Source organism: Narcine bancroftii, chromosome 5 (genome assembly GCF_036971445.1).
Source record: "Narcine bancroftii isolate sNarBan1 chromosome 5, sNarBan1.hap1, whole genome shotgun sequence".
Classification (NCBI taxonomy): Eukaryota; Metazoa; Chordata; class Chondrichthyes; order Torpediniformes; family Narcinidae; genus Narcine; species Narcine bancroftii.
Genome location: NC_091473.1, coordinates 220,878,166 through 220,896,150, shown reverse-complemented (window position 1 = coordinate 220,896,150; position 17,985 = coordinate 220,878,166). Strand labels below are relative to the sequence as shown.

The 17,985-nt window shown below is 39.1% G+C and overlaps 2 protein-coding genes across 4 annotated transcripts in view; both read right to left on the bottom strand.

Moving 5' to 3' along the window:
* Window positions 1-17,985, bottom strand: part of LOC138764905 (probable G-protein coupled receptor 139) — a 138,712-nt gene that overhangs the window by 42,342 nt on the left and 78,385 nt on the right. For 2 of the 3 annotated variants that reach the window (XM_069941334.1, XM_069941335.1), the window contains exon 2: window positions 933-1,044. The gene's annotated coding sequence lies outside the window, so the exon portion shown is untranslated. Of the gene's footprint in view, window positions 1-932; window positions 1,045-5,787; window positions 5,837-17,985 lie in introns of those variants that run through there. The other variant, XM_069941336.1, reaches the window with a different exon arrangement.
* On the bottom strand, window positions 5,034-5,855 carry LOC138765534 (probable G-protein coupled receptor 139). Its single transcript, XM_069942564.1, has one exon. It carries the CDS (start codon window positions 5,853-5,855, stop codon window positions 5,034-5,036), a length of 822 nt encoding a protein of 273 aa, XP_069798665.1.

Here is a 17,985-nt window from a genome sequence, read left to right as displayed (position 1 = left end):
TTAATGCTATTAAGTTTAAACTGTCCATGAAGAATATGATGTATTGTTCCAGAAATTTACATTTAGCGTCACTCAACAAACGATGAGGACACGAACTAACGCGTCATTGTAGGAAGAGTTGGGGTAGTTCAAATGATTGTCTACAGCAAGCTTAGGTTAAGAACTACAAACACAGATATTGTGTTCAGTAAAGCAGCCAGCTAATCTGAGATTGGTCTCACCAATCAAGATGATTCCACAGCGAGTTCAAATCATGTAGTGGATGAGGCTGGAAAATGTCCATGTAAAGTTTTATCTCACTTAGGACGACAGTTTATGTTCCTGATGAGCGAGAAAATGCAGCGACAAGTTTAGAACTTTCTACAATTAGAGCGAGCTGTGGTGGATGGGATGGAAATGTGAGTGAGAATGGAAGAGTGAACCAGAGGGTTTAGGACAGAAAGATCCCGGCGAAAATGAAGAAGAATTGAGAGGGGACGATATGGTTGTTAGTGGTATCACATCGAAGTTGACGGAAGTGTCAAATAATATCTCGGATGTGGATGATGAAGAAGAAGAAAGTGAGGACCAGAGATACTCGGTCCTTTTTCTTCCTGTGGTAGGTGGTCAAAGACTGAATTAGGAAAATAAGAGGAGATACAAACGTGGGCTTTATCATCGCCAGTAAGGAGCGATCCGAGTTTATCAGAGAAAGGGGTTATTTCGGATGTCACGGATTGGAAGTCATTATCCAGGGAACAGAGAGAGTGGAGACAGACAAATAGTGAGAAATGGATAAAATCCTTCCAATGGACGATATATAATCCCAGTAGCTGTTAGATTAAGTGAGTTGAGTCTCACAGTTAACCCTCACAGCTAAATGAATTACCCACCAACCAAGAGAGGAAATAGATGTGTCCGTTTTGCTGTTCTATACTAAAGCTCGTTCTCACCAATTCATGAAGGAACTCTTGCCGGCCTAATGGTTTTCCATGAGCATCACTATAATCTTTTGTCTTGGAGCCAAGAGACTGGGGCCCAGCTGTCGGGCGATGCTCACTAGCCCTGTAAAAGAAGAATAATGCATGATACGTAATTTAAAATCAATTCAACAAACGGTGATTGACAGACGAGAAAAGATGCAGAGGCCGAGAAATCTGAAACATAAATAAAACTCTGGCAATATTCAGAACATCAAATAGCAACAACAAAGAGAGAAAGTGAAAATGTCAGTTATTCTCATATTTCCGCAACGTTGGCTATTTCCTGCTTCTCCACTTGTTAAAGTGCATTTCTCTCACAGTCCGACTCTGTAGTTGTAACTAGCATTCTCGATGATGCAATGGCTTGAAAACAACCTTCCTCGTCCCCACTTGAATCTTACCGTCAGTTTCATTCCGATAAACTCCGTCTGAAAATCTCTTTGAAACTTTTTAGCACCCTGAATGTTACACTTATTTTGTAACGTTGCTTTGTTATCATCTCTCCCATTCTATTTTCACATTCAAAATCCCATACATATTTTCTCATACTCAATCGCACTTCCATTTTTACTCAAGGAATTTCCATTGAATTCTCTCAATATTAAAATTAATTGCTTTCACTCTGAGAATATAATTGCAGTTCCATCACAGAGATAAATTCAATGGCATGTTTTCATTTTTTAATCTCATTCCTCCTACGTCGCTCTGAGTCTGATATTACACTTTCCTCTTTCTGAACTGATCTCATAGAATCTCCATCCCATGTGCAGTATTTGAACTGCATATTGGAACTTGATTCCCTCTCTCTCGACATTTGACACCAACTCTTACATGCTTATAATTTCACTCCCTCTCTTCGTTTTACAGATATGGTTCCCTGAGGGAATTTCGTCTTTGTTCATTCTTCGAGAAGACCATCTATTTCCTTTCTCGGAGAAAATCTCTCCACTAACACCTCTATTCATATTTTTTATGACTGTGGAGATCAAGCCTATTTTCAAATTATAAACGTTATTTCAATTCCTAAAATCATGGCTTATTGTCATTTTGTCACTCAATGTTTCGCACTTCATTCCCAGATTCTGTTCCCTGATTCTTAGAATCTCCATCAATTCGCTTATTTCTTGAACCGGATTTCTGTTCCCCAAGTGTCCGAATTTCACATTCGTCCAGTCATTTGAAAGCTCATTCCTATTCCTTTTGCTCTCATCCTCTCAACCGTGTTCTTCTGGTTGAATGTTCCATCCTCGTTCGAATTCTCTCACTCGCTTACGATCATATTTTATCCTTTTACCACTGACATAAGACGAAACAGAAATATCCATTCCTATATCCTGCCACTTTCGCGTTCCACTTTCACCAGAAGTTTTCATATTCCTCCAAGCATAAAGCTTTGATGGGTTCTTTCACACTTTTAGTCTCATTCCCTTTGCCGCAGTCTGGGAATGTCATTCCAATTTCGTCATTTTGGGAATCTTCTTCCGATTTCCTTAAACTTAAAAATGATGACTCCATTCTCGATCTCTGCCTCATTCCCGCTGTTTGAAAATTTACATGCTCTGGTGTCCAAGAGTGAATCATAAAGGCTACATCTATTGCATATTTGTGATTAAACATACTATCGAATATTCAACAGCGGTCAAATTTAGGTTTGCCTAGATGTGGAAGGAGCATGTTTACTCTTTGTGTTGGAATGGGGAAGAGAGATTGAGGAGGAGAGAGCATGATGGTAAGAGGAAGAGAGGGAGGGAGAAGGAGGGAAAGACTCATAGATGGAAATATACAAAGATGAATTGCTGCCATTTCAGACGACTTGAACCCCGAGATCCACCTCACAGATACAAAAATATAGTCGTTGGTATCTGAAACATGTTTGTGTCATACAAACATGCACTGCAGTAGGATTGAGCTGTTGCCTATAAATATACTGAATTTATATGTTCAATAGCACATTTACCGCACTCGGAGTCCATGTACAACAAATGACATTCTCTCAGGATCTTCTCATTCACTGAGAGAGACACGTTTTCCGAAGTCTTAGAGGAGGGACGCTGTTTTGAGCTTCCTGACATTGCTTGAAGTTAAGTGCCATCGACTGGTTCGGTCTGTCCTTGGATGAAAATGCGAACAGCTGACTTGGCCAGTGGAATGGAACATGAGTTGCACCAGGTGCGGTTATAGGTCACGCGTGAGCTTCTGAGTGAAATACCCAAAGGTATTGAGGTTTGTGGGAGATGGTTGTGTGGATCCCGATTCCGCAGGGTGCTCACACGAAATGACTGAATTCAACTACAGTCTTGGTTGGATCATTCTTTAATCTGCAGATTGGGTTAATTTCATTCACCGCTACTACTGAACTGTCATTCAGGAATCAGTGACAAAAGTCCCCCCGAGCAGCTCCAATACATTCTTTTTTTTCCTGATCGGTAGCATTCTGAATAATGTAACACCAATCATAATCGACCTCATCTTTTAACAACCAATAATTAGTTCCTCTCATATACAAAGTATCTCTAAGTTAGTACGCTTGCTGTATAATATTTTACCAATCCTAAGACCACAGCTTATCAATACTAAAGCTAGTTTCTCACATCTGCGAAGTCTCAGGGTGCTAATCGGTGCAGGTGCATATCAACAAATGCTCTATTGTTCTCTCAGATGCTGCTGCGACCTTCATTGTTCTGACATATTTTGTGTGTCAGCTTTTAGCTAATTTCTATCTTCTGAGCATCATGTTGCTGAGCACGACTACACTAAACTAGCACCTAGTTCTACCAACAGTTTAGCCAACGTCCTCTGTTGCTAACGTTGTGTGTGACTAGCAGGCCCGATGCACGAGTGGCAGAACATGACACAGCGGTTGACGTGAGTGAACAGTGGACAGTGTGAGCGACCGGCAGACTCCATTGTAAAGCAAGAGACATTGACATCGATCTGGCCGGCCAGCCTTGTGTGTGTGTGTGTGTGTGTGTGTGTGTGTGTGTGTGTGTGTGTGTGTGTGTGTGTGTGTGTGTGTGTGTGTGTGTGTGTGTGTCTGCGTCTGTGTGTGTCTGTGTGTGTGTGTGTGTGTGCCCGTGTGTGGATGTGTATGTGTGTGTTTAAGTGTGTGTGTGTGTGTGTGTGTGTGTGTGTGTGTGTGTGTGTGTGTGTGTTCATGTGTGAGAGAGTTATCAAGAGCTACTCTGTGGCTCTACAGCGGAACGTTATATTGAGTTTCTAAATCGCAGGAGTTACTGAGTTATTTTGATGCTAATTCTTGATCTGCTCCGCTGGTTTGCATTTTCCATGCCCCGTCGGTATTCCATAAAGATTGGAATTGTTTTATGAATTTAAATAGTTGTACTTTTACACGTTAATCGCTCATTCTAACGTCTAATTTCATTGTGAAGATTTTAATGTTATTTTTATTTTAAGATATTTTGTAGGTCTGATTTGACGTTCCACTTAAAAGTTTATCGTAATTATGATTCGTTGAATTGGTACCTGCTGCTTTATATTGGGTGCATGCCTTAGGGTATTTGAACTAATGATAAAATATTGTTTACAACTTCTGCCTGGCACTGGCTTTGGACGTGTTCAATTAGATTCCTCGACTTCGTCAGTCGATGTTCCAATGGTACACCAAACGGTATTATCGTCGTATTTGTTTAGGTAAGAACCAATGCATAACTTTGTAACCTAATAAATGTATTATGAGCTCTACCAATTTAGCTACCTTTCTACCTCGGCACAGCCACGGTATTTCTGAGCTCTATACTATTTTCAGTTACTGCATGAGGTTCGGTTTGTTTAATGTATCGGGAATGCAAGAACAGATTGAATTCCTTGTGAGGTACGAAGCATTATTTTAATTGCAGGTCCCATGGTCATCGTCGTAGATGAACTAGTTTGTGTCATTTGAAGTCTGTTTAATTTTGATCATTACTTCGAGGGACTTTACTCCGAGGTTTCCTTTAGGATTACATCAATCTCTCTTTGCCTCTGAGGGGTGATATTTTATTTGATCACACCTCGTTGTCAAATTAATTATTTAAATTGCGCCTGACGATAAAGATTTCTTGGCTCCTCGCGTCATTGAGCACATTTCACAACTCGAGAGATGGAAGATTTCACTAGTTCCTTCAGTTGTTCCCTGAGCTTTTTCTGGGTAATGGTGTAAAGGGCCGTGTTTGTACAGCAGCTCAACAGCTGCAGCATGAAACCTAGGTCTTGCACAAAAATAGCTGGACTGACAAACACAACGCGAACATAATACAACTGGACCCATATGAAATACCCTGTGAACAGCGACCATAACAGGATGAAATTCGCCGAGATAGCATACAGCAAAGTGACGGATTTCCTGCGGCTCTCCATCTCTGGGTCTCGAAAACTCTCCCGACTGCTGGCACCTCGAAGTCTTCTGCGCACCCTGCTAGTCACCAGAATATGTCTTACAGTTAACCCATTGAGCAGCAAAATGAGGACAAATGGGATTGCCGGTGTGAAGATATGATGAACGAATGTGGCTGTTGCCCAGTTCTCTGATGTCAGAACACCTTCTCTTGTCAAACAAAACCAAGGGGTATTATCAACGAAATATTCACCTGTGAACATAAAATACCAGAAAATGTTCTTCGAAAAACTTAGCACGCTCACCGTTCCAAGTACAAACGTCGCCGTTTTCTCGGTGCAATAATTCCTTTTCATCTTCTGGTAACAAATGGCTACAAACCGATCAAAGGTGAATGCGACGGTGTACCAGACAGACCAATCTGTCACTGTATAAAGAAGGACGGCGTGAATATTACACAAAGGGATGGACTTGAGGAAACGGAAGTTGTACCTGTAGGCAATTGGTATCTGCCTCATTATCAGATCGAAAATAACGATCAGTAGATCCGCCGCCGCCATTGCAAGGAGGTAAAGCGTGACATTTTTGGACAGACCGCAGTTCCCTCGGGACAGGATCTTAATAGTCACTGATATTACTGTAAAAAAAGGAAAATAAATTATATTTCTGACGCTGAATAGAGTTCAGAAATAAACAGTAAACGACTGGTTACTTTACAAATCCCCCGAAACCTAAAGGAAGGTCGAGCCATGTTTATGGATTGAAACTGTGGGGAGAGTTGGTGACCAGAAACGAGCATCCTGCGTAAAAGCAATTCCTTGCCATGCATCTCTGCCGGGTTACATACGCATCTTACTCATAGCCAGGACTATGCACTGTGGGGTACTTCCAAAATAAATCCATGTGATTGATACCAGCTCGATTACCATAACTGCCGGCACTACAAGGGTGTTTACGTGTCCATTTTACCGTAATTTTAGAACACGTTCCATTCTCTTTGGCTTGGCTTCGCGGACGAAGATTTATGGAGGGGGTAAATGTCCACGTCAACTGCAGGCTCTTTTGTGGCTGACAAGTCCGATGCGGGACAGGCAGACACGGTTGCAGCGGTTGCAGGGGAAAATTGGTTGGTTGGGGTTGGTTGTTGGGTTTTTCCTCCTTTGTCTTTTGTCAGTGAGGTGGGCTCTGCGGTCTTCTTCAAAGGAGGTTGCTGCCCGCCAAACTGTGAGGCGCCAAGATGCACGGTTTGAGGCGATATCAGCCCACTGGCGGTGGTCAATGTGGCAGGCACCAAGAGATTTCTTTAGGCAGTCCTTGTACCTCTTCTTTGGTGCACCTCTGTCACGTGGCCAGTGGAGAGCTCGCCATATAACATGATCTTGGGAAGGTGATGATCCTCCATTCTGGAGACGTGACCTACCCAGCGCAGTTGTATCTTCAGCAGCGTGGATTCGATGCTGTCAGCCTCTGCCATCTCGAGTACTTTGATGTTAGGGATGAAGTCGCTCCAATGAATGTTGAGGATGGAGCGGAGACAACGTTGGTGGAAGCATTCTAGGAGCCGTAGGTGATGCCGGTAGAGGACCCATGATTCGGAGCCAAACAGGAGTGTGGGTATGACAACGGCTCTGTATACGCTTATCTTTGTGAGGTTTTTCAGTTGGTTGTTTTTCCAGACTCTTTTGTGTAGTCTTCCAAAGGCGCTATTTGCCTTGGCGAGTCTGTTGTCTATCTCGTTGTCGATCATTGCATCTGATGAAATGGTGCAGCCAAGATAGGTAAACTGGTTGACCGTTTTGAATTTTGTGTGCCCGATGGAGATGTGGGGGGGCTGGTAGTCATGGTGGGGAGCTGGCTGATGGAGGACCTCAATTTTCTTCAGGCTGACTTCCAGGCCAAACATTTTGGCAGTTTCCGCAAAACAGCATGTCAAGCGCTGAAGATCTGGCTCTGAATGGGCAACTAAAGCGGCATCGTCTGCAAAGAGTAGTTCACGGACAAGTTGCTCTTGCGTCTTGGTGTGAGCTTGCAGGCGCCTCAGATTGAAGAGTCTGCCATCCGTGCCGTACCGGATGTAAACAGCATCTTCATTGTTGAGGTCTTTCATGGCTTGGTTCAGCATCTTGCTGAAGAAGATTGAAAAGAGGGTTGATGCGAGAACGCAGCCTTGCTTCACGCCATTGTTATTGGAGAAGGGTTCATCCAAATGCTGAGCTTTATTCCATATAATTAACCGGTGCAGAGAGAAAGACATTTAAAATCTGGAGATGTATGTTGGGAGGAATCTGGGTAATTTATTGTTGGGAACAGATTGAGCACGGTGGCATTTTTGGGGGGGTTGTTGACCAGTAAACTCAATAAAGATCTTCTCCGGTAGGTTGAAATTCATTTCTGTTCGTGTTTTGACATGGTTAGTAGCTCCAATCCACTTCTTCGCAATCTGATTAACCTCTTTGAGATTGCATCGAAAATTTACTTCCTTCCAGGTCTCCAGGTGGCGCTCATGGAGTGAACACATTTTGGTTTTTGCTCCATAAAATATACTATTTTTAACCTGTATCCACCTTTGAACTAACTTCACAGAAGTCAGAAAGATCTTTATTATTGCTCTAATTATACTTGAGTCTGAAAATTTTGAAGAAATGACTGAAGGAAAAGCTACACGAGCTGAAACCCGGGCAGAAGAAGGTAACGGCCGAGAGAAGAAACAACCAGACATTAAACTAAGTGAGATGACCTTCGCTGACTTTTTAAAATTCTTTCATGATGAATTCAAAGATGTTTGTCGCAAAAAAGACCTAGCTGAACTTCGTACAGCTTTAATTGCCTCAGAAGCTGAAACCAAAAAACAACATACCTTAATTGCAGCTCTTCAAACTGAAGTTCAACAAAAAGAGATTAGACTGACTGAGGTCGAACAGAAACTTTCCAAAGCAATTAAACAACTAGAAGTGCTCCAGCTGAAAAGCATTCATTCAGAGAACCGTTCCAGAAGACAAAATATTCGTTTGGTTGGAATTCCTGAAGGCATTGAGAAAGGAGATCTCCTGACGTTTTTTGTCGAGCTTTTAAAAGAAGCATACCCATCCGAATTCCCTGCTGATCCACCGTTACTTGATAGAGTACATCGTATCTGGAACCGAAATGCTGAAGCTTCCAAACCCAGAGTGGTGATGGTCCGTATGCATTACGTGAGTACAATGGATAGATTGATTCGTACAGCCAGAAGACTTGGAAATGTGACTGTTCGTGGCTTTAGTCTAAGAGCCTATGAAGATTTTAGTCCGGAGGTAGTACGCGCTCGAAGACTGTTTAAAGATCTGATGTCCGAATGTTTTGAGAAGAAACTGAAACCTGCGCTGCTGTATCCTGCGAGGCTCAGGATTTCTCTGGAGAACCAAGCTCGTCAAATATTCGACTCCGTGTCTGCAGCACGGAACTAGCTGTCGGCTAATTTCCCGTCTAGCGTGACCTCTCAGCCCGAGTGACCGATAAAAAATGCGGTAGATATCGGTCTTTTTCAGGTTAATAGTCAGATTCTGATTTCTGACCATTCGAAAAGTAATAGATCATTATAGCTCTAATTATCCTGTTCATCTTTAACACATTTTTATATATTTTCTTTCTCCTCTGTGAGAATTTTTTTTTAAATATATAAGTGTATGTTTAATTTTATATTAATCTATTTTATTTCTGAATTACTGAAAATGGCGATTTTTTATTTTTTGTTTATTAAAACTTTTCATGGTTTTTTTTACATTCGCCATTTTCTAAACTAATTTTAAAATGATTTAACTCTTTATGACTTTGTTTTATCAGTAGGTACTACACAATTACGATTTTTCTTTTATTTCTTTTTAAATATTTTTCTTTCAATATTTAGTATTTGATTTTAGCTTGAGTTCTCCTTTTTATAAGTTTAGGTGGTGGATCTTAACTTAATATTAGGAGCTGCCGTCTGAAGACATGGGGGTAGGTTTAGTATTATCTCTTCTTTTCTCTCTGATCACTCTCTGGTCAGATGGGGGGTGGGTTTTGTTTTTCCTTCAGGGGTTTTTATGTTTCATTTTCTTTTGTTTTTTCTTGATTTTTCTTATAGAACTACAGATATGGCTGACACGTCGTCATTTCCGGTCCTTCCTTATATCTTAATTCTTCTTCCGGGCGCATGGGTCCCTGCTTTGATTAACCCTTTATATACTGGAGGGTTGACCTAAGTAATGGATCAAAACATTAATTTTGTCTCTTGGAATGCTAATGGTCTAAACAACATGTTTAAAAGGAGGAAGGTCTTTAAAGTATTCCAGAGACTGAAAGCACAGATTATTTTTTTACAGGAGACTCATGTGAGGAAGGAGGATAATCTGCGTTTTTTTAAATCTTGGAAAGGCCCACAATTTCATGCCAACTCATGCTCTAAGACTCGAGGTGCATCTATTTTTATTGATCCCTCTATTACATTTGTTCAACATGACATCACTGTAGACCCTAATGGCAGATTTTTATTGGTTACTGGGTTATTATTCAATATTAAGGTTGTCATGGTTAATGTTTATGCCCCGAATGTAGATCACCCTGAGTTTTTTAGATCTTTGTTTACTATTTTACCCAATTTAAATAAATATCATTTAATAATGGGTGGGGATTCTAACTGTTGTCTGAATCCCCTGCTAGATAGGTCGAAACCTTCACAGCTCCTACCAAATAAATCGGCTACATATATTAACTCTTTCCTTACTAACTCTGGAGCTGTTGATATTTGGAGATTTCTTCACCCGACAGATAAAGAGTTTTCCTTTTTTTCTCATGTATACCATTCATACTCGAGAATTGATCACTTTTTTATTGATTCACGTTTTATTCCACTTGTAACTGCTTGTAAGTATGACATTATAGCCATTTCGGATCACTCTCCATTACAACTCTCTCTTAAATTCAAAGACTCTGTTTCTACTATTAAGCACTGGTGTTTTGATGTTACATTATTGCAAGATTTAGACTTTGTAAAATTTATGAAAGAACAAATTAACTTTTTCTTTTCAACAAATTACACTACGGAAATTTCTTATGGAATATTGTGGGATACATTCAAGGCTTATATTCGTGGTCAAATTATTTCTTACTCAGTAGCTTTGAAGAAATGCATCAAAAACAAGATTCATCTATTGGTTGAGAAGATTAAAGACATTGATAAGAAATATGTGACTGATCCTACTGAAGAACTTTAGAAAGAATTGAACTGCAGATGGAATATAATTTGTTACTTATATCTTCGATTGAAAACCAGCTAATTAGATCTAAATCTGATTTTTATGTGCATAGTGAGAAATCGGGTAAACTGTTAGCTAATCATCTGAAGAATATTTCAGCTAGACGCCAAATTGTGGAGATTCGCAAACAGAATGGAGAACTGACTGTTAACCAGGAAGAGATAAATCAATCTTTCCAAAATTTTTATACATCCTTATATAGTATAGAATCCCCTCAAGACCTTAGTAATATGTTTAATTTTTTAGAACATTTGAAATTCCCAAAAGTATTACCTCAAGATAACTTAGAATTAAGTAAACCCATTACAGATTCGGAGATCAATAATACTATTTTCTCACTGAACTCGGGGAAAGCACCAGGTCCCGATGGATATTCTGTGGAATTTTATAAAGCTTTTTCTTCTACTCTCTCTCCCTGGCTGATTAAGATGTTTGATGAATCTATCACATTGGGTAAACTACCACAATCATTTTACAGAGCTACGATTTCTCTAATCTTGAAAAAAAATAAAGACCCGACCGAATGTTCTTCTTATAGACCTATTTCTTTGTTGAATGTTGATTCTAAGATCTTCTCTAAAATTCTAGCGACAAGGCTAGAGAAAATATTACCATATATTATCTCTGAAGACCAGACTGGATTCATTAAAAATCGTTATTCCTCCTTTAATATTAGAAGATTGATGAATATTATTTACACTCCTTCACATAAGTCTTCAGAATGTGTTATTTCACTAGATGCTGAGAAGGCCTTTGATAGAGTAGAATGGCCTTATTTATTTACAGTTCTTGAAAAATTTAATTTTAGTCCGATATTTATATCTTGGATTAAACTTCTTTATAATTCCCCAGTTGCCTCGGTTTTTACTAATACCCAAAGATCGCCATATTTTCGATTATTTCGGGGCACCAGGCAAGGGTGCCCCCTTAGCCCTTTATTATTTAACTTAGCTTTAGAACCTTTGGCAATTGCTATCAGAGAAGCACCCAATATTACTGGTATTATTCATTGCAGGGATATTCATAAATTATCACTATATGCAGATGATTTATTGTTATATATTTCCAATCCTGAAAATTCTATTCCTGCTGTTTTACCTTTATTAGCCCAATTTAGTAATTTTTCGGGATATAAACTGAATTTAAATAAAAGTGAATTATTCCCTTTTAATGGATGGGTCCCTATTTATGATAGTTTACCTTTTAAAATAGCTAGAGACCATTTTATATATTTAGGGATTAAGATTACTAAAAAACATAAAGATTTGTTTAGGACTAATTTTTTCCCTCTATTGGACCTGATCGGCAGTTTACTTACCAATTGGTCACCATTATCCCTATCCATGATAGGCTGAATTAATGCTATTAAGATGATGATCTTACCTAAATTTTTATATATATTCCAAGCTATACCTATTTTTGTTCCTAAATCTTTTTTTGATAAGGTCGATTCTAAACTGTCCTCGTATATCTGGCAAAACAAGAATCCTAGATTGGGGAAAAAGTATTTACAGAAATCTAAACTAGAGGGAGGGTTGGCATTACCCAACTTTAGAATTTATTACTGGGCAATTAATATTAGTTACTTAAGGTATTGGTTGAATTATTCAGAATTATCTCTAAATCCCCATTGGGTAAATTTAGAAATTAAACCGATACAAAATTTTTCAATTAGCTCTATTTTGGGAGCTGCTCTCCCTTTTACTCTTAATAAATTATATAAACAAATTGATAATCCAATGGCTAAACATACACTACGTATATGGTTTCAATTCCGGAGATTTTTTGGCCTAAGTAATTTTATCTTGGAAACTCCTATTGTACTAAATTTCCTTTTTCATCCCTCTCTAATTGATCAAGCTTATTTACTCTGGAAAGTTAAAGGTATAACATGCTTTTCGGATTTATTCTTGGATAACTCTTTCATGTCATTTGAACAATTATCCATGAAATATGATTTACCTCGATCTCATTTCTTTCGATATTTGCAGATTAGGAGTTTCTTAGTTTCGACTTTACCCTCTTTTCCCAATCGGGAGACTACGACTGTTTTAGAGGATATACTATATTCAAAATTCCCTCCAAAAGGTGTGATATCTAAATTATATAATATAATTACAAAAATAAATTCTGGGACTTTTGAAAAGTTTAAAAATGATTGGGAAAGAGAACTCAACCTTCATATTTCTAATGAAAATTGGAATAAAATTCTGCAACTAGTAAACTCTTCTTCTCTATGTGCAAAACATTCACTAATACAGTTTAAAGTTGTTCATAGAGCTCATATGTCTAAAGATAAACTCCATCGCTTTTATTCTCTTATCGATCCTATATGTGATAAATGTCAATTGGAAATAGCTTCCCTTACACATATGTTTTGGTCCTGTCCCTCTTTACAGAATTATTGGAAGGGAATTTTTTCCATTATATCTACTGTTTTGAATATTGATTTACAACCACATCCCATTACTGCAATTTTCGGATTATCTATGATAGATTTGACTTATTTATCTCTTCCTGGGGATCGTATGATTGCTTTTCTTACACTAATGGCTAGAAGATCTATACTATTAAATTGGAAAGAGGTAAATCCTCCCACTGTTTTCCAATGGTTTACCCAAACTATATTATGTATAAATTTAGAGAAAATTAGAAACTCTGTCTATGAATCCCCTTCTAAGTTTGAGTTAACCTGGCGACCATTTATTCAATATTTTCATTTGTGGTGAGTTGATCTGGCTCTGTTTTCTTTCTATGATTATGTATGATAATTGGGCTGTAAGATGAGATCGGAGTGATCGGCGTGGTTTAGCTATATCTGTAGGTGTTTTTTTAAGTTTTTTTTAAATTCAGATTTGTTTTTTCTTCTTTTTTGGGGTTCTTTTTTCCTCTTTTTTCATATATTGTTATTAATTATATCTTTTTTTTTAGAGATAGTTCACACCCTAAACTGATCAAAAATTTTGTAATATTATTGTTTAATATCTCTGTATTAATTCATTACTTACTATGTATATTTTATATCTCTTTGAACTGTATGTGTTTATAAATTATAATAATAATAAAAAGATTGAAAGACAAAAAATTACTTCCTTGTCCTTTGATACTTGTCTCCCAATAATGTCGCTACACATGTGTTGGATTAGGGCGCCCACACTACGGGTGCTCAGCCGGTCAAAAATGCATTTACCCTGACCACGTCATAGGTAAGACATGCTTCCAATTGTAGCTCGTTAAAAAATTGTATTAAGGTATTAGAGCTTGGGTAGGATGAAATACGGAACGTTTGGGAGGCTGATGAGCTGCTAAACATAAATTACAGGGAAGGAGTCACACCCAGGAGACAGAAGGGAAAGGATAAGGGAACAGACAGTGGACGTAACCCTCAATAAAACGTATACCGTTTTAGATACGCTTGAAGATGACCACATACCAGGTACAAACACCGAAGGTAAGGCCTCTGGAACAGAGTGTGACCCTGTGGATAAGAAAGAGAGGGAGTCGAGGCCATATGCAGTGACAAGGAGTTCACTCATGAGGGGAACAATGATGAGATGAGATGATGTGGATGAGATCACGAAACCGGATGATATTTTCCTCTTAGTACCAGAGTCCCGGAGATCTTCTAAAGAGTTAGGGTGAAAGCCAGAATTCGTGGAACATGTAGGGTCCAACGGCGTGGATAGGAAGAGTGATGAGCTCCTACTAAGTGAGTTCAAAGAGTTACCTGTGCAGTTGAAGGCCAGGACCTCCAGGATTATGATCCCTGTATTGTTACCTGTGCAACGTACCGATTAGGTAAGAAATAGGAGGATAATGCAGCATAATATATGGTTAATGAGATGGTGCAGGAGGGAGGATTTTGAATTATTGAGCTCTCTTTCAAGAAATGAGTGGTCTGTACCTGAAAGCCATTTTGCATCGAATCTGGAGTGGGACAAATATCCTTGTGGGAATACATGCTAGTGGTACCAACTCCTGGGTATTCAAACAACATTTGTAGGGAGGTTGGGAACCAAAGCACCAGGGCAGATAGTGGAGTAGAGGACGATATAAACCATAGAAGTGAGTGGTGGAGCAAGGAACCAGCAACCAGCTGAAGCAGTGAATGTGTCACTTTTGCAGAGATAGGTTGATGGGAAGGATATGGTCAGTTGGACCAGGCAAAATAATAGTTCGGCACAGACTAGAAGAAATTGGGGGCCCATTTCTATGCTGATATTTTCTGTTTCTATGATATATGGAGACAATTACACCGGGATAATTTAGGTAAGTACAAATATCATAGATTCAGCGTTTAACATGTAAATTAAACTAAATTGCGTTGAACCGTTTTCGTGGAACATTGCAATGAATGCAAGTGTCCCTTGTTATGAGCCTAAAAGGACCCCAAAACCCAGCAGTAATATACAATCACCAAGACAAATAGTTACCTAACCAAATATTGTTTTTAATTATCTTTAAACATGAAAATAGAATCAAACTTTTACTTAACTCTATTAACTTAACTAAACCCAATTTAACTCCCTTCTAATTCCATGCGCATGTGTATGTGATGTGTGTGTAAATGTAAATGTCATTCTTCCAAGTTCTCTGGTTGCAGGCCATTCTTGTACTGTGCACAGAATTTAACATGTATCAAGTTCCGTAGGCTTTGGTGTTTGAAAAGTAAATGTTTACCACGCAGAAGGTACTTGTAAAATTTGCAGAGAGTGATTTGCAGTTCCAGGATTTCCACAACTGAGATACCACCATTAGGCACATCAGTGCCTTGCTGATGAAACTTGTCCCATCAGGGATGTCCATCTTTCTTTCAGGCTATCACAGAGTGCATTTCTGTTTCATTTATTCAAGGAGAAATATCAGACAGATAGTCCTTCCAGCCATCCACCACTCTGGAGCTTCTGTTTCAGTTCTAACAAGCTTCTTGGCTTACAATGTACAGCTCGCTCTCTCTCTCTCTCTCTCTCTCTCTCTCTCTCTCTCTCTTCCTCTCTCTCTCTCTCTGTATCATCCTGACCTTCTCCAGCAAAAAATAGGAGTTATTTTTCTTGATCAAGCTTTTGCCTTTCTGTGCACTCGGTCAAAACCCTTTGCCAGCGAACATCTTTGTTCCAGATGTGCAAGACCTTTCTTGGGTGACCATTTCGGTCAATGAAGTGGCTCTGCACCGTTCCATTGAATGGGACAAGATACCAATGCAAAAGATGCTGCATTACAAAAGCCTAATGCATGGTCACGGCACGCAAGCATACACACTTGTACACGCAGTGCTGACTGCGACGCATCGCATGCTTCAACGTCATAAATGACAAAGGACTTTAATCATCAACTTAGCATCTCCATCCACTGTTCTATGATCTGGTTTTATTTGCTGCAGTGCATTCGGCCTGTTTTTTCAGATTTCCCGCACTAATTGTTATTATTCCACTTTGTTTTGCATATTCCCTGAGAATAAGAATGAACACCACGTGAAAATTGTACCGTGCGCCACGAAAGGGGAAAATAAGCTGTAAATTCTTATCTTGAAGCGCGATAAAGAGTGCCGCACCACCGCTGGAACAATCCAGTTATAGTATCATGCTTTAGTTTAGTGAGACTATCCTGAATTGCTTCAATAATTTGACTCCCGGAGCCAAATGAATCGCTGTGAAAACTAAACTGAAATAATCGCCATTGTTCGCTTTTGAATGGGTTCCCTTTGTTTTCCATAATTTCCTGAAGATATTTGCAGACGTTTATTGCATACTAAATTATTTCATTTCACGCAAATAGCTTCTGAATATCCTCGTAAAAATCTAAACACCATATGTCCATCTGCGTCTGATCTGCCAGTTTTAGTGCAATTGAACAGTAGCACAATGTTCGAGAAACGCATATTTGCCGATGCTGGAATCTTCGGCATCAATAAATTGACGCTGTCCCAATAAGGGGTATTCAGGTTCGCCTGAATGCATATCGTTGACACCTTCCCAGTCTTTGACAGCTCACACATGTGCCTAGATGTTTGCTGTTTCTTTCTTCGCTTTGCAAAATATCTTTGCACGCAATTGATAAGGCCCTCGAGATTTCTATATCTTGATGCTATTGAGCATCTGCAGCATCTCTTCTCTTGTGTGGATTCTCTTCAGGATTTACTTTCCCGAGTTTCCTCATAGTCATGGCTTTCACCCGGTTAAGACTATATACATTTCCGCACCTCCTAAGGTTCCATAGCTAAATAATATTGGTGATGTTTAAACGCCCCATTTCTCTCCCAAGTTAATATATTTGTAGCATGTTATAGCCCCCCCCCCCCCCCCAACCCATTCAAACGATATCGCAGAGCCACCTTGTGGCCCTTTTTGCCTTCCTGATCTCATTTTAAGTGCATTCTTAATTTTTCTACTCTCCTTAACGGATCGCATGATCCCTTCTATATCGATATATTTTCCTTCACCAGAGTCTCCATAGATCTTGTTATCGGCTGTTTCACAATCCTATCAGCCATGTCGTTTCCCCTCACTGGATCACGCTGACCATTTCCATCTACCAAACACCCCCGATCTTCCTTTGAAAGCCTTCCACTTGTCAGATGCCCTGATAACTAGTTTAGAACTTTCAACTTTGGGCCAATCCTGTCTTTTCCAGTAATTTCAACACTGAAGGGGTTACCGTAACTGGTCACGAACTGATCTCCGATGGACATTTCAGGTACTTTCCCTGCTACGTTCCCCAACATGTCGTCCAGTATCAGGCCCTCTCGGGTAGGGACGAATATATTTTTATTGTTGAAGATAATTTAATTGCCGACGTGAAATTATTATTTTTTTAATAATTTTTTATTTTTCACCCCATAAATCACATTAACCATGATACACATTTTTTCCTTTTCACACATATACAATGTCATTTTCTCCCCCCCACCTCCCTCCTCCCCTCCCACCCTCCCCACCTCCCCCCTCCCGTCCATTTAAGGTATAAAATCTAGGATACATTAAACCAGTCAGACAATGTTGTCATTCAATAAAAATACACCAAAAATTCCACTGAGTCCAGTCTTTTCATTTCCTTTTCCTTCCGTTAACTTAGGTAGTGATTGTCCCCGGTAGGTTTTCGCTATTGTGTTTAATATAAGGCTCCCATATTTGTTCGAATATTTCAATATTATTTCTTAAACTATATGTTATTTTTTCTAATGGAATACATTTATTCATTTCTATATACCATTGTTGTATTTTCAAATTATCTTCCAATTTCCAGGTTGACATAATACATTTTTTTGCTACGGCTAGAGCTATCTTAACAAATCTTTTTTTGTGCATCCTCCAAATCAATTCCAAATTCTTTGTTTTTTATGTTACTTAGGAGAAAGATCTCTGGATTCTTTGGTATATTGTTTTCTGTTATTTTATTTAATATCTGATTGAGATCTTCCCAA

Coding starts and splice junctions, on each gene's coding strand:
- LOC138765534 (XM_069942564.1), bottom strand. CDS start 5,855: ATGGCGGCGGCGGATCTACTGATCGTTATTTTCGATCTGATAATGAGG.